This window comes from Dermacentor silvarum, unplaced genomic scaffold (assembly GCF_013339745.2).
Source record: "Dermacentor silvarum isolate Dsil-2018 unplaced genomic scaffold, BIME_Dsil_1.4 Seq113, whole genome shotgun sequence".
Taxonomy (NCBI): Eukaryota; Metazoa; Arthropoda; class Arachnida; order Ixodida; family Ixodidae; genus Dermacentor; species Dermacentor silvarum.
This window is the reverse complement of record NW_023605594.1, coordinates 22,822-40,001: the sequence shown is the minus strand read 5'-3', so window position 1 is coordinate 40,001 and position 17,180 is coordinate 22,822. Positions and strand designations below refer to the sequence as shown.

Below are 17,180 nucleotides of genomic sequence, written 5' to 3'. Positions count from 1 at the left end.
CTGACTTCACATTGCCACTCACTAGAAGCACCGCAACATCTGGACCTTGAGTGATTGGGTGTACGCCACCTGAATAAGCTAAAAGTAGCGACATTCCTCCTTGCCTGGCCTGTCCTTCTCCAAGTTTCCTCGCCACACGTGCCTTCACTCACCGCTCGCAGTTTGCTCTTTTCAATTGTGCTGCGCATCAATGTGATTGCCACTATATCAAAATTCGAATGACCACGAATGCCGTGATTGCGGGGCTGTGCACGGCAATCCACAACTGTCATGGTGCTAGCACGTGCCAAAGAAAAACACGAAAACAAAAGGCACAGGGCCAGCTTTTCACGGACAGCTCGCATGCTTGCTTTCTGCGAAAATGGCACAACCACGTGACTATGCTTCACCAACAGGCAGGCGCAGATAAGCTGGCCTCTTTGCCTGCCCTCGCTCACCGGCTCAGGCAGCAAGATAAATGAATGCTGCTACCTTTACTTTTATTATAGTCCCTACTTCTATTAACGGGGCCCAATTGGGTGCAGCTGACTCCCACTGGAGGCCAGAGTATGAAAACCACTTTTACACGACCTCCGAGACCAACCACACAACGCCCTGAAATGTGCCGGCATCTTTCGCTGATACATGCCGCAGCTAGCCACCCTACCGGAGCCAAAGCTGCCACAAAGCTGTTCTGGTGCAGCGTGGCACAATTTCAGTCATTTTTCCTGTTTCAGCGCAATTTGGCGCAGCAATTTGCATGAGTATCAAAATAGCGCAATAGGCACATAATTTCCACCCTTGAAGTTTTAACCTGATTAATCATATTTTTTTATTCTATTAATTAATAGATTAATCGGATTTGTGGATTTATGTAGGTAAGCTAAAAAATCTAAACTGATTATTTTTGTGCATAAACTTTAAAGAAAGAACAAACCGAGCTATTTGAATGGACAGTTCTTTTTAAAGGGGCCCTGTAACACTTTTTTCGGGTCGCCATATTTGCTCTAGATCTATTCTCAGTATGTCATAGAACACAGCACATAAGTAATTATGAAAAAATTCTCCCGCTTTCTTGCTTTTATGTATGTGTCTGATGACCTCGTGTTGGCTTTTTTTGTCAGCTACAGATTATTTGCAGTCAGCAGGACATGCCTGTGTTGACTCTGCACTTGTTCAAGGTAATGGCTTGTGATAGATTTCTTTATACAAGATCGTTTATGAACTGGAAGCCATCCAGCAAAGAATATAGCCATGATTTTTTCTGTTCAGTTGAGCAATGATTTTCACACGGCTTTACTGTGGACATTTTTAAACCTGACAACATTGGCATCAAATATTAATGCCAGAGCAGCTGTGAGCAAAGGTGTTTATAGTTGAACGTCAGCCCTGCATACTTCGGTGCCATTATCTTGTTTTCAACTTTCATTGCTGTCAGTGACAATAAAGCAGCAGACTCAAAGCAGCCAAGCTTTATTTTATTTGCAGGTGTGAAATTAGTGTGCTTACGTTTATTTGCCTCAACTAAAAAGCAAGGCAGTTTTGCATTGTGTTTGTATACTTGCTGTTACATACTTGAGCTTATAGCCACCATAAAATAGGTTTGGGTCTAGACTTTACTTAAAAATCAATTAACTAATAAACCTTGGAAATTCAGGCATTGCCATTGCTACATGTATGGAAACTTAAAACCACTTTTAATGGGAAGTGCAATCTATTACATTCATTGTGTTTATGATAAAAATTCTCAAAAGTACAGGATGTTTTTTTAAAGAATTTAAGTTTCTCAGTTGCACACCATGTAATTAATGCTTAATTAAAGATCAAGTGATGCTGCAGTTTGATCTCCTGCTTTTTCTATTAGAGGCATGTTTACTTTCATCACCGGCAGTCATGAGAGCAAACTTTACCTAATGCAGTTTTACATTTTATTGCGATAGCAATTATATGGACACTCAAAAGCCGTCGCCGTCGCCGTCGCCGTGAGGTTCCATATGACGTCAATGGAGATGAAATCGTCGCCGCGCGCCGAACGCTATATGTGCGCGTGAAAGGGCGCGAGGGACGCGCGCTTTCACGGGGAGTGAACCCACGGCGGAGAACAAACGCGCGTTCTGCGCCTTGCTCCCTTAAGGGCTGCAGAAGTAGGCGTCTCTTTCCTCCTTTACAATCACCATATATGTAGAGCAAACGTGCCTTCTTCCGACGCACGAAAGGCCGTAGGGGGGGGGGGGGGGGGGGGAGGGAAGGGAGGCGACGTTTAGCTGCGGCACCAAGTGCCTATTTATATCAGAGGCTCCGGCAACAGTCACCAACGCCGCACGCATTTTGTGCGAACGCGGGCAAAACGCCGACGGCGTCGACAACAGTTCTGCGCGTTGCTGGTGCTGCTGCATGTCCAAATTTATACAGCTGATAAAACTACTATCCTTACTCCGTATAGCTCTCTACAAATTTGCTATCGCAATTGATGCTTCGCCTTTCAGGTGGAACTGCGACAACTTTTTAATTTTAGATGCAGAAGCACAAACATTGTGTATAAAAGTTGTCACTGCTAAAATCTTTTTATTTTTTTTCAGGGTTTACTTCAAAGCAACCTGTCTAGAGCTCATGCGTCTACCATTTTGGAACAATGCCCTGTACTTGTGCTCTGTCTTATATGTCACTGGAATACCATATTTCCGGTACTTGCCCTTGAGCCTGTGAAGTGTGAGGAACTTGGCAACCTACTGACTAATGTTGAGAAGCTGTTTTCTGTGGTTGCAGAGTGAGTTTATGCTAATTTGAACTGATCTTAGAGGAGATATTGCCTTGTTTTACTCCTTCTACATCTTAATTGTGGCATCATTATTAGACTTGTAGAGCAGAAACTGAAGCATAAGGGAGCCTCAGACCCCTCTACTGTGACTCAGTGGCATGGCTTTTGAGTTAGTGTGCTGCTGAGTGTGAGGTCGCAGATTTGATTCTTGGCAATTTCTGGCATTATTGTGATCGTAGTGGAATGTAAAAACACTTGTGTACTTGAATTTAAGTGCTTGTTAAGAATCCCATATGGTCAAGACTGATTCAGAGGGCTCCCTGAGCACTGTGATGTCTGTCGTAGCCCAAATGTTACTTTTGAATGTGTACAAGCACACTCCTGGCCAGGTGTTCAGCACATCAGTGTTTGAAAAAGGGGGCATCCCCCTCCAAATTAGGGGTATTCCCACCTATTATGTACTACTACACTGTTATGTGCCTCGCAATGCCATACAGAAAATTGCCACAATTGAAGTAGCCCAGACCCATTCACTCATCAAATGTCACATTTGTGCTCATGACTCTTGCAATGGGCTTTTAAGGCACAGGCTCCTTTTCCATAAGTATCGCCGCTGAGGAGTAAGACAACTTCAGGCATGTGGACAGCATTCCTTGCAGAAAGTGCTGATTTTGTTTCCTGGTTAAAAACAATGCCACGAGATGACTCTCTGATCATAGGTCTGGCACTTGAGAAGAGGGGAATGTGCTTTTCCATAGAAAAATGTGTGCTGTTCTGGTGTTGTTTTTTAACAAATTGCATACGGCTGCTCAGCGGAAACACCAGTGCATGTGTGCACAGTGCTCATGCCAGCAACCGAAGGTAGAACCACGGGAGGTAGCAGGCTGCCTACACTCCACTGCCAAGTCTATTGAGAGAAATGTGACAGTGCGTCCACTTACCTTGTTCATTGTTTTGAAACCAAGCTGACGGTGTGTCGCTCGCATCTCTCGGACACACAGTCATGAGAAACCACCATATTTTTCCGTGTATAGCCCGCACCCTGAATTACAACAGTCTGGAAAGAAAAGAAAAAGAATCCTGGCATATAACCCGCAGAAATAACTACATACTATACAATGCTCAAATCTTTGCAAAAACTGTTTCCATTCTCAGATGCACAACTCGTCCACATTATATCTTCGGCCAGACGCTCTGTTCTCACCTCTTTGGCAATGCTGATAAAGTTGAATTCACATGACGGGCATGATTGAGGCCGAATCAGTCACGTGACATGTGATGTGAATCAGATCACTTCACAGCTAGCATTTGCATGACAGAGGATGACAGCGTGGACGGAGCAGCACTTGCATAGGCGACGGCAGCGGAACCAACGCGACCGAGCTGAAAATACCAACGATGGTTTGGCTCTTTGCCGTATCGCTAAGCAGTTCGTGTGTACCGAGGGAGCGCCGTGAGAACGGGTAAGATATGAGTATACTGGCACCGCGCACACTATTCACTGACTACTAAATGAAAAATTACACCGCAGCAAATTGGCAATCCGTAAAGAGGAAAATGGGCGACCATAAAAAAACCTTGCCTTGAGGTGTGGCTTCACAGCAGTGCAGTGAAACTCGCACTTAACTCACACCCTGGCTTTACTGTTCAATTAAAAAAATTTTTGGTGCGGGTTATACACACACAAAAAAATATATATATGGCAGATGCACGGATTTCTCACTAGGTGATGCTGCGATCATCGGTCTGTTTAATGGCAGCGCGAAGGGATATTATCTGTAAGCGCTCGCAACAGAATTTTTTTTTTTTTTTGCACTGTGTCCACACCTAAAGATGTTGAATCATGTCCTTGAAGGAAGGGGAGCACCAGGCTGGGGGACACTTGCGCCCATTTCGGCGAAACAGTAGGTTCCCATCAGCACTGCAATTCGAACCCATGACTTCCTGCACCTGAGGTGGGCTCTTCACCACGAGATTGTGGCCTTGTGGTGCCCCTTCAATCAATCAGTTAATCAAAGGAAGCATCACTGTGAAATATTTTCTAGTTGAAGTTACACATCAGATATGAAATGTTAGTCACTACAGTAACACTGACATTAGTTACTTGTTTTTTGTTGTGTATATTTTTTTCTTTTACAGCGAAGCTGTTAGCCTCTAGTTGGTCGGAATTTTTTGTGTCTGCATCCGTCAGCAAAAATGTGGGCCGATCTCAGTGGCAGTGCAGGGCCAGGAGCAGTGGCTCGTACCCTCGTAAAGCAGAGGCTTCAAGCAGTCGGCAAAGTGAAGCGAACAGTGCATATATTATTTGGAATCATGCATACAACATACAGAACATCATATGTTTCAACAAAGAACAAGCACAAAACAATCATTCGAACCGCATAATTGATGATAAGGCACTCCTGATAAAAATGTGAAGCACGTAGTGCTCCCCGCATTCGTTTCCCGGTAAAGATTACTGTTGTGCAAGCTGCCGTGCCAACTGCAGCTTGGAATGTGAGGAGTGACCTCCTTAGCCTTTCGTTGTGGTGGTTTTAACAGATTTGCTGGACATCCAATTTTGCAGGACCGCGATGGCGAGTAAATGTTTTATTACTAATAAGAACAAATATTCTTGCGGATGGACTGTAGGGACACTAGAGCCCTTGGGAGCGTTAGCCCTGTGTTTGGCATGTTTTCTATTCAATCAACTTGGCAGTGAAATTAAGGCAGCGTTCTATCCACCATGGTTTTACTTTCCACTGCTGGCACAATTATAGCCTGCTCTTATTCTACACAAAGCTGAAGGCAGATTTATTTTAAATGTTTACAGCAGCTCATATTTAATGCAATTACTGTAGGCTTCTGTTAATTTGACTCCGGTTAAGTAGATTTTGAAAGTAGATCCTGAAATTGGCATTCGCCGGATAATTCTAACTTAACCAGCTAGTACGCACGCACCTGACCCTATTGTAACCCCAATAGCAACCCCTTTAATGGCAGCGTCTTTCTTGGCGGAGCTTAGGGGACATTGAATGCGTTGAACACACATCATCTCTCGTTGAAAACGCCTATTTTCGGCCTGCCCTAGGAAGATTTTCAAGCAATAACCGTAGCTCGCAATATGTGATTACACTATTTACCCAATTCCAACACAGCTTTTTTTCACACAACACAGATCTGTTGCGGCGAAGCTGACTTTGGGAAACAGGCGGCCGTTGAGCAGCACATTAGACCCTTGCCGATTTTTCCTGATAAACAATCGGGTGCACGTTAGATTTATATTTCGTTTAGGAGCTTTAATGTCATTTATGTGTTAGTTTTGTACCAATTACCACTGCCAAAAGTAGCTAGAAAGTATCCAAGTCACCAACCACAATTTTCGGTCACCAAGAGCCTCTAAAAGTAGCCAATTTGGTAAGAAGTCGCTAAACCTGGCAGCCCTGTCAATCATCATTCACGCCCTGGTCATACAGCCGTTTCAAGGCTCCCAGGCAATAAAGCACGCCCGCGTTTGATTTTTGGGTGCGTTAGAATTAGGAAAATACTGCCAAATGGCGTTTCTTCTGCAACTTGCTTGATTCAGTCCACCGGATAATTAAATCAATTTCGTCGGTCCTGTCCGGGTTGAACTAAAGGAAGTCTACTGAATTTGGCTTTCTCTGTGTGCTTCCTTAACTCTTTCAGTGTTGGGTTTTTTCAGGGCTGATGCGCCCCCAGTGTTTTTTTTTTTTTTTCCTCAGATGATATGAAACGAGCATGGTTTATTTTTGGTTATGCAAAAGGGAAAAAAATCTCTTGGTTTGGTCCTCACATTCTGCAAAAGGAAAGGACTCACAAAAGGAATAACATGAGTAGTAGGCTCAAAGACACCTTCGCTCTAGTACTTTTTCGCGGTGTCAGAATACGACAGTCAGAATATGATGCTGTTGAAGTTGCCTGTTGCGCGTGCACGCACAAACTATCATCTTCCAAGTCCGAGCTTGGCTCGCATTCAGAGTCTGAAGAGCCGCATGTGTCACCTCTTCCTTCGTCCTTGTCTTTCTCACGTGCTATAAGCCTCACGCCGCCATCTCAAAGCGATCAGGCGGCCATGCTCAAGGAAGGAGCTATTTCATTTATTTCAGCTCAACCAGACAAAGCAGAGAGAGCAACAGATATGACAGAGATCAGAGCCATCTTGGAGAAAGCACACCAACAAAAGGAGCACCCTTGTCGCTGGAAAGGAGGCAAGCTGTAGTGAAGATAGTGGGAAATGTAACCTAACCTTGTATAAACATACAACAGATGGCAGAAACATACAAGAGGTGGTGGCCTTATGCTATGGCGAAAATATTTGAACAGAAAATTGCCGCCGTAACGGAGTACGAAGTCCGGGAGCCACCCCTCTCACTTGTGGATATGCGTGCTCCGTGTGGCACAACCCGCATAAGGGCTCGTTCCACAGCCACTAATAAAAACCCAGATTGAGCAAACCCAGAGAGGGGAGAAAATATACTTCTAAAAATATACAACAGATGGAGAAACCACCTCAAGGCTCGCAAACTTTGTGTTATTACAAACGTCCAAGTGGAGAGAATGGAGAATGCATGAGTACGTCAGTTACAACTATGCATATGTAATGCTTATTCTTGTTTTTAATTTCACAAAAAGGGTTGTGAGTCACTGTTTTTATTTTATTATTTCCCTAAGGTTTCTAGCTGGTTCTGAAGAATCTGGAAAGAAGCTTTCAAAGATTAGCAAGACCTGGCTCCCAGCATTTGTGCTAGCCTGTTCCATCAGCTCAGACCAAGTGATGCCATTGCATTATAAATCTTTGAAGCCTATGGTAATCTGATTTAAATTATTGTTTCCTTCATTTTCTTTTCTTTGTTGCTGATGTTTTTGTAATTATATTTTCATTTTTTTTTTTTTTTTCATTCTTTACGCTAGGTACAGACCATGGTGTTGCAGTTCCTTCTATTGTTTTGTCAAAGGAACGACAGTGTAAGTGTGATTGTTAGTGTTTGTACTCAACATACTGCCTCTTGTTATTGCTGAGGCCTGAAAATTCGTTTTTCTTTTTTTTTTATTATACTTGGTGTTTAGTGCTTTCTTTTTAATTGTGTGCAGAAGTCCAAAGGTGGCTTGAAAATATGTTTGTCAAGATTCCTACAAGAGAACCCAAGCCTATGCACTTCCTTAGAGCCTGCTAGCTTTGACACTGCTTTGATGAACACCCTGATGTCTTCCCTGGACTTCTTTATGCTCCTGGTTTACTGCTTCGAGTAAGAATACTTTATTTATGAGAGGGGGTTTTTACTTAAGAAATAATTATAACACCTTCAGATTACTTGCTTGCTTCAAAAAAGTTTGTATGCTAGATTGTTGTGCTCAGATATTTTACTAACCTCAAGTACATAACATCCTAAAATTGCACATTCATGACATTCATGGCAAAGAAATAACTGGCTAAATAATGTGTGTGGATATAAAAATATAACTCGGCATTGTATACAGTACCCTGACTGCAGCATCATCTAGGTTGTGCTACTATTTTTCAGTTTTGAGACTTTTGACAGCACATACCCTTTTATTTTTTTACTTTATGTGCTCTTTCTGTTAGCGCATGTCTGCCCCCTGTGTACCTGCTTTTGACTTGTTTTACCTATATTCAGCATTTTCAGGTGTTAATATTTTAGATTACTAACTGCATCCAATTTTCTGCTTCAGTTTTGTAGTTAACTATGTGGAGCAGCAGGAAGTGAAAAAGAGCTGTTGCATCAACACTGCTATTTTGCTCATGGTACATATTGACACAATCGACGGGGACATATTGAGTGATGACAGGGCTCCCGCAGAACTTCAGGTATGTTTGCAGCAAATGCTAACTAACCACCGTCATGATAGCTGGAGTGTTTTTTTGTTAACTGTGGTTTCAGGCCGAAGGAGTGTGCACACCAATTTCAACATCGGCTAAATTGTACTCATTGATAAAAAATGCACCACCAGCAGTCCTCAAGTCATTGCCGAAAGTAAGTTTTGCATACCTAATCATTTTTATTTTCTTTGCCATTAGTGTCCGTCAACGAAGTGTGAATGGAAAATGTCGGCAATACACTGCAGCACAAATATAATGACTCTGATGTCATTGCATTTTTTAAACTTTTTATAGTCTGGATGAGTAACACTCATTAATAAAAAAAAATCTCCTATTTAGGGGTATCTCATAAAAAGAGTTGAAGCTGGTTTGGTTAACATAGTGCAGTTTCACACACTGTTATTGGCTTGTGTGAGCAGTGATGTCACTGGCTTGACCTCGAAGTTAACAGTACTGCGTGCAGCTTGACTGGATGATGTTAGGCATTTGTGTAACTTATACGCACTGTGCTGGCTCAATAGCTATGACATTCTGCTGAGCAAGTGGTCATGGGTTTGATTTCTGGCCATAGTGGCTTCATTCCCATAGGGGTGGAATACAAAAATGCTTGTGTAACATGCTTTTGGTGCACATTAAAGAAACCCAGGAGGTCAAAATTAATCAAGATCCCCTCAGTGCAGCGTCTGTCATAGCCAATGTGTTGCTTTAGGATGTTAGACCCCAACAAACAGTCAATCGATGGTTGTGTGTAACTCAAGTGGAAAGAAGGCATTACTTCAGCTGCACATGCATCAGTGATGGAGTTGGATAATGGGTGCTGAAAAAATATGTTTATGCTGAAAAAGGTAATACAGATTCCTACTGCTAGCACTAGATCTTCATTATGATTCATGTGTGCATGTGCAGACCACCCTGGCCATGTGTCCGACAGTATTTCGTCAGTGCATCGAGCATCTGTAACACTGCCAACACACCTGTGATGATCTGGATGAAAGAGCATTGATTAAAGGTAAAAAAAAAGAAAAGAAAAACCCATCTATTTGTGCTCTTTGTATGGCTCTTTGGGCGAGGAAGATAACCTTTGTTTTACGGATGCTTCTGAGAATATTATTAATTTTTGGTAGGAAATCCTGTGCATATCTTTGTCTTGGCATAAAATGTTTGTTGCTGCACCTTTTGCCTAAGTAACTGTGGCTTCTTAGGTGGTGATCATAGTTTAAGGCAAAGCTAAGCTAGCAGAACAATCAGACCTACATTGTGAAGTTGTAGATCTGATATACTAGCAGCTGTAGTCTTGGCAGTCTTGCAGCCATTATTTCAAAAAGCAATAGACTTGACAGAGGTTTACATACATGGATGTGTTAGTGTTGGCTTTCTTGTTTTATTATTTACTTCACATCACATATGAGACTACCTCTGATGAGGTTGCATACTGGCTGCAGCCCCATTGTTCCATGAGACAAAGGGAGCAAGAAAATGAAAGCACTTTCAATTTTGTTGTTGCTTCTGGTTGTAGAGCAAAAACCAAAGAGAAAGGACAATTTGCTTCAGTCTTTGTTCTTGCTATCTACACCTCATCACAACAATACACAAAGTTGCCTAGATTCTTGTACATTTCATCCTGTCATATGATTAGTTTTAAGTATAATAATGTTTATACAGTAAGATCTTGGGTTGGAGCCAGAGAAATGTGGCTAAACTATCTGAATGTCGAATTATCGAATGCACTAAGAATACCGAATGATACTGCACCAACATATCTTTATCAGGGAGAAAATTGGCTATTCTTGCTTGTATTTTGCATGAAGTATATGTGCCCGAGTTTAAGTTTCGTAAACTCATGCGACTTACACAGTACTCACATTTTGTGAGAAGTCACACAAAAATGCTTCACGATTGTGTGTACCATATGATCCCAACAGTGCTGTAGTAACAGCCACGTGAAATGCGTGTCCTCTACGGTGTGAGCATGTTTTAAAGATTCTTATCCTAAAACATGGTTGCACAGCCATATATATTGGGGCATTCTTTTGTTTACACTTATACATTTTATCTCAATATCAATAAAATTGAATATATTTATTAGAGGACACATGAGTTACCGTATTTACTCGATTTTAACGCGACCATGATTGTAACGCGAGGGGTGACTTTTTGTTGTGTCCAGCAAAAAAAAAAAAGATGAAGAAAACCGCTAAAGTAACGCGAGACCACCGGATGCACGAAAAAGTCGCAGTTTCGCCTGAAAGGCGAAGCATCAATTGCGATAGCAAATTAGTAGAGAGCTACAGTGTAGACTGCTTATAACGTAAGTCGCCGGAGTCTCGAATATCTGCACTATAAGCGGTACCACACTATAACCAAAACAACTATTTTATTGTGATAATGGACACTCCAGGCGCATTTATGCCGTCGCTGTCACCGTGCTCTAGGTTCCGTATTTGCTTACTAATTAAAAAATAACAAGCACGGTGTCACGCGCGCACAAGCAAACATGAACACATCTTGCTCGTTGACCGCGGAAACGAACTGTCAAAACGCTTGAGTGACGAAGTGCGGCAAGCGAATTGACCTTCGTGCTATCATGCCTCTCGCTTCAACGCGACCTATAAGCGGCGAAAACACGGCGCGCGGATGCTTTCCCCGTCGCAGATTGCTTTCAAGATAGGGCCAAGGTGATCGTATCGCCGAAGTGGATCGTCGCATATTACGTCCTGCTTCGGTCCACTGAAACCGTTCCGCATTGCTTTGCTGGCGAAAATCCTCTCCTTCTGTTTGCGCCAGTCCCAAACGCAAGTTTCGGATTCTCCGAACGCCCGTGATGCGGCCCGATTTCTGTCTGTCTCCGCACACATGATCACTTTCCTTTTAAATGCGGCATCATGATGAACTCGGTACTTCATGCTGATAGAGCAGATGCAGAGAACGTGAAGACAGACGGTAGACTATTACCTAAGCATGTGTAAAGGGCACATGGAGGAAGCTACGGTAGCTAGGCTCGACGCGCGTGCGAGGCGGCCATTTTTAAATGCCGATGGCTGTATGGTAATGCAGATTTAGGGTCGTACTCGAATCTAACGTGCACGCAATTTTTGGACCTGTTTTATCGGAAAAAAAGTGCGCGTTAGATTTGAGTAAATACAGTATTGTGGCTTGAGTATTGTGGCAGCGTTTGCTGTCTAGGTTGACTGCATAACTTCCAGGCAGCCGCACTGTAACCGGTATTTCGTGTCCCGCAACTGCACTATGAGCGATACGCGTATACATAGAGTGCTATAGGAAAATTAACGGGAGTCTGAAAAGACCGTATTATATCCGGTCCTGCACTATAAACGGTTACGTTATATGTGGTCTATACTGTATACGGAGTAAGGATAGTAGTTTTATCGGCTGCATAAACTTGGACACATTCGCTTACTAACTGCATTAACAAGCATGGCGTCAGCGCGCACAAGCAAACATGAATAGATGACACTCGATGACCGTAGACGACGACTGTCAAAACGCTGGCGTGAGCAGGCGCGGTGACAGCAGCGAGAGAAGGTTCGTGCAGTCTATCGCTTCAACGGAAACTGAGCAGCGAAAGCACAGCGCATACAAAGGTCAAAGCCGTGTGGAGATCGTTTTCAAGATACGGTGCGCGCGACAGCCCGCAGCCGCGCAAAGTACGCAGAGTAGGAGCCGCACCCCCTCTTTCCCGCGCTGCCTTCCTGCTTTCCTCCTTTCGTGTGGGAGATTGAGTCGCCACTTCCCATTGTGCCCGCATTTGGTGCCGCAGCTAAACTTTGCCTTCACTCCCTCCCATTCCCCCACGGCCTTTCGCGCGATGGAGACGTCGTGTTGGCTCTCTGCCGTGCATCCCTCGCGCACTTTCACTTGCACATTTCACTTGTTGATGAGAATTGGGTGCATCAGTGAACATTAGGAGCAATGTATTTTCATGCGGTTGATACGACCGCGTTTTCACCTGAAATTGGATGATACGACTGAAAACTGGTATTTCTGAAACTCGTAGCTTTATATTCAAGTGTACTAGATTAAATTGCATTCCAACGACCAACGAACAACGTGTTAAGGGCCGGCGACACTAGCGGAAAAATGCGCGCCACAAAAGCTGCCGCGAAGCAGGTTTTTCGTGCCGTGGGAGGGATCGGTCCTGGCCCGATTTAAATTGCTGCGCGCCCCGGCGGCAAACAGCCGCGAGCGAAGCAGTCCAATGAGAACTGCCCCCTTAGTGATGTACGCACGGGTAGAGTGTACTAGACTGGTATTCTAGTACACTCTAGCACGCCTAGCACGGGCACGGCCGGTCTGGAGGTGCGCGCTCTCTCTTTAAAGAAGGAAGGGAGCGCGCACCTCCAGACTTGCCGTGGCGTGGGAAACTGGTGTCATGCAGACCCGCCCGACCGCTATATTCTCGCACTGGTAGTATCGTCTGCTCGTGTCAGCTTTCGCTCGCGCTTGTTTTGATTGGCTTTTCTGGCGAGATCTTCATGCGGTCACGTGACTGAATGAAACGCCTGCCCTCGTCCGCCAGTCATATCACTCATTGTGTCACGCTGCTCTACTGTGTTCCTTGGTTAAGGAATTCTTGGCCTCGTGGTGCCGTGACCTCCGTAGCTATGTCAAGGAACTTTTAGGTTTCAAAAGAACTTGTTGACGGACTTTGAAAAAAAAAAAAAGAGACGGAGTTCAGCAAAAACTGACGAGCTGTTTTAAAGTTGCTCAATATAAGTGTGTTGACTGCGGTTCTTGTGGTGTCATGATGCTGCTCCGCATAACACGCGTGTTATGCGGAGCAGTATCACTCGATGCCACTGGAAGTTTTGCTAGCGAGTTTGTCACCAAGTAAGCCTGTTTTCTTACGTTTTGGGGCTTGCTTTGGATGATACGTTTTATTTTCTGGTTCCCGCGAAGATGGTATCAACGAGGTTCCACTGTATATACTAATAAAGAAGTAAATAATTGCATAATTTTTTTATTTTACACTTGGTGCACAATTTCTCGCTTCATCCACCTTAAGCTTAAGACTACAGCATGCAGCAGGTAATGGCACGCAAACTCATGCAGCAGAACACTCAGGTTTTCTTTATTCCGCGAAAAAAAAAATGTATATATATATATTGAAGCTTGCTGCTCCTTAACTGAACCAAATCTTTGTGTTTGTACATTTCAGTGACACTTCCCCTTGAATATTTGCCTTTGGACTGGCATACTTAATCATGCGAGTTTCGTTTGTCCATTTGCTGACAAAGCCAACACTGCATACATTGACAAGCATTCAATGTTTCTTTCTGTACTCGTATAATAATTTTAAATGCTTTCTCTTGTATGCTGATGCATGTCATATGTGCAACACTGGTTCCTGTCAGTAAACACGATTCGAAATTTTAGTATGAAATGGCAAAGTGACCCCATTACAATTGGTGACTTAGTACGACAAAGCGTTACTGTGGTGATTGCAGAAAGAAGAAAAGAAAGAAAAAAAAAACACTTGGGTCTACGTGTCACAAACACAATATAATTAAGGCATGCCATAGTAGGGGGACTCCAGATTCATTTTAACCACCCGGAATTCTCTAACGTGCACCTATATCTAAGTACACTAGCGATTGCAGAATGTTTCTGTGAACGGATCATGCTACATCTTGCTTCATGCCGTATCACGATGGCGAAATGTACAGATGAAAGCAAGCACCGACACCAGCAGGCAACTCGTTAAAAGCTTTGAAACCAGCTCACAGGACAATAAACATAAATATAACCCTCAAATTGCGATGTATAGTCTGTTTCTGGTACATGATGAACTCTTGCAGAAATATTCCACTTCCACGTACCCACGTGAATGTAGTGAGAGTATGTGTGTGGAAAAAAACAACAACAACATTGAAGCATAAATAGACCTCGGATGCACTTTGCACCTCGTAGACCACGAGCTGTAATTTATGAATCAGTAAGAGATGACAAAGTGGCTCAAAAACATTTTTTTTTTCTGTCCTCATCAAGGCCACAGCCACAGTACTGGAGTGGTCGAAAGCCTCCTTGACGCATGAAACGCTCTCAGTTGCGAGCGCTGCAGCGGGGAAAATGAGTCGGCCATGCCCACCACTGACCTTACACTCCCTCCGTGTGAATGGGACGGCCGGATCAGAACCTGCCAAGCAGGCCCCCCACAAAAAATGAAGCCTGGTGCCAGCACTATTGCATTCAGTCTTTATGACTTATCACATCAACAAGAAGTTATATAGTACTTATTACCATATAGCTATGCCAAACTTTTGCATATTTTGTATGAAAGCTTGTGAAAAGGGCTTTGTTTATAGTGCATGCACTGCCCTGGCTTGCTGTCATCTGCTACACCTAGAAACCAAGGCTACGGAAAAAGTAAACACCTCCATGATGTTTTCTATCGACGAGGTTAAGTACCACCAACTACTAAAGCCATTCAAGGGCTTGGAAGCACACATTCAATGCGCTGCCAGTGCACAACCACCCATTTCCATTGTGCATGAAGGAAGGAAAGAAACTTTGTTCATGCCAACAGGAGCTCCCCGGTGTTGCTTTAATGCTCTCTGGTTTGTTGTGAACCCACGTGGGAGCACTTGTTCAAGGATACTAGAGATAGTTGCAGCATGTGTGCTTTGTCCCCACGCACAGCAGTCCAGAGAGGAGGTGCTACCATGCTCCGATAGAGAGATCTGTAGACGGGATGGTGGGTGTTGTGCGTGATTATAGCGATCTGTGTACTCCTCCGCTGCCTTTGGTTACGACTTGTCAATGGATATTTACACTTGCCAGGACCTATGCATATGGTCAAATTAGGTTGAGAAACAGAATTTCAACAAACCTGATTGTACACTTCTGTAATTTCAGATCACTGAGGTCAAACGATTGCACGACCTGCCAAGAATGACATTCTAGAGTAAGCTGAACCAACTAATTCCCTCTTTAGACATATGAACAAAGAAATATTGTGGATACTAATAATGTTTTTATGCAGTGAATAAGACTTTGTTCTTCACAGTTTGCAAATAGTGGTGATACATGTACTCCATGGTATTTGCAAATGCTTTGGAATAAATACACGCTCAGCTAAAGGAATTCAGCTAGTCCTTCATGCACTCAATAATCGTTCATCACATGTTTCATCTGCACTGTATTCTTTACACATTTTAATACAATGGATGAGCCCTCTCACTGAATCGCCAGTTAACCTCTTGCTATACTGTACTTATGTTGTACCACAAGGCCGTGGCTTGTTTTCGTGAAAACTATGGCACATACTCATTAGGGAGGATTGCCCAAGCTATGATACGAAAACACTAATGAACCCAATTGAAACTTAACCCTAAAAAACAAAGAACAAGACAGGAACCGCAATTCATGGTTCCTTTCTTGTCGTTGCCACTGAATGTGCACTTAGCAACTTCATTCAAAATTTGTGTTTTAGAGCGATGCAAAGCACTAACTACAAAAAGAGGCAATGTGAAAAAAAAATTTACATGTAAGCCTTATGGCATAAAATAGTCATGGAGAGAGGCATATCTTTTTTGGAGTGCAACCCAGGCCATTTGCGCCAAGTGAAAACCATGTCCAGAGTGGAAAAAACTTGCTCCCATTTGATTGAGGAGCATTTCCGTATATATTTTTCTCACACTTAAAATGCACTGTAGGAGAGAGAGTTGTCCAGATATTCCATGACATGAGTCATAGAGGTTTGATGATGTGTATGCACGCCGGCTTTTTAAATAAAAATTTATGCATGTTAATTCCACACCTTTAAGGGCACTATGCATGAATATTTTTCTTTGCCAGAATGAGCAAAAATAAACATTCCATGGAATACACAAGGTGCTGATAATGTACTGATGCAAGAAGGGGCTTAGGCTTTGAAGAATTTGATGGAGTCTTTTGACTGCCTCTAAGATCAAGTTGAGAATCGGCTCAGCTAAATGTGCAGAATTTGCCAGGAAGTCAGCAGCTTCATTAGGATGAATCCCAGTATAGCCAGGTATCTACATGAATCAAACTTCTTTAACATGGAGACTGAAAATTCATATGGAACGGAAAAATAACAGAGAAGCAATCTGAATGCAGAATAATGTTTCTGGCATTGTTATGGAGAGGCAGACCAGCAGCTGAAAATTTGGCAGTAAAGATAAATGTGTAATCTGGGACATGCACAGAATAATTTCTTAAATACTTAGCCAGTGCTTCGCTGCATCGCCAGTACCGTCCACTCGGAGTGACGGCTTGTTAGCACTGAAATTTCGCACAGACTTGGAATTTAGCAGTGGATGCAATTTGGGTGTGCTGCTTGCCTCTATAATTAAGCGTAACTTATTTATTTATTTACTTATTTTCAATACTGCCACTCTCAGTTGAGAGCATAGCAGGTGGACATTACAAAGGGATAATCATGCTCTTTAAAAAAAAAAGACATTTTGAATACATGCACACTGTACACACACACCTACACACAAGAAAAACGAAGCACATTTGGCAGGGTAGGATTACAGCAATAAATGTGCTCTAAGCAGCTTTTCAAGCAAAGAACATCAACATCGTAATAAAGTTTTAACAGTGTACATTCAACTGCATTGT

General features: G+C 43.1%; 1 protein-coding gene across 2 annotated transcripts; it reads left to right on the top strand.

Moving 5' to 3' along the window:
- The first annotated feature begins 941 nt into the window (after nt 1–941).
- On the top strand, nt 942–16,742 carry LOC119434503 (uncharacterized). Of its 2 annotated transcripts, none has more exons than XM_049659505.1 (9): nt 942–1,160; nt 2,559–2,746; nt 7,409–7,544; nt 7,649–7,702; nt 7,829–7,983; nt 8,429–8,564; nt 8,638–8,730; nt 9,483–9,585; nt 14,583–16,742. In XM_049659505.1, exons 1-8 carry the CDS (start codon nt 1,131–1,133, stop codon nt 9,534–9,536), a joined length of 846 nt encoding a protein of 281 aa, XP_049515462.1. In that variant the 5' UTR covers nt 942–1,130; the 3' UTR covers nt 9,537–9,585; nt 14,583–16,742. The 2 variants fall into 2 exon arrangements, with proteins under 2 accessions (XP_049515462.1, XP_037557582.1); XM_037701654.2 differs by having other exon boundaries at nt 15,450–16,731.
- Nucleotides 16,743–17,180: the final 438 nt, after the last annotated feature.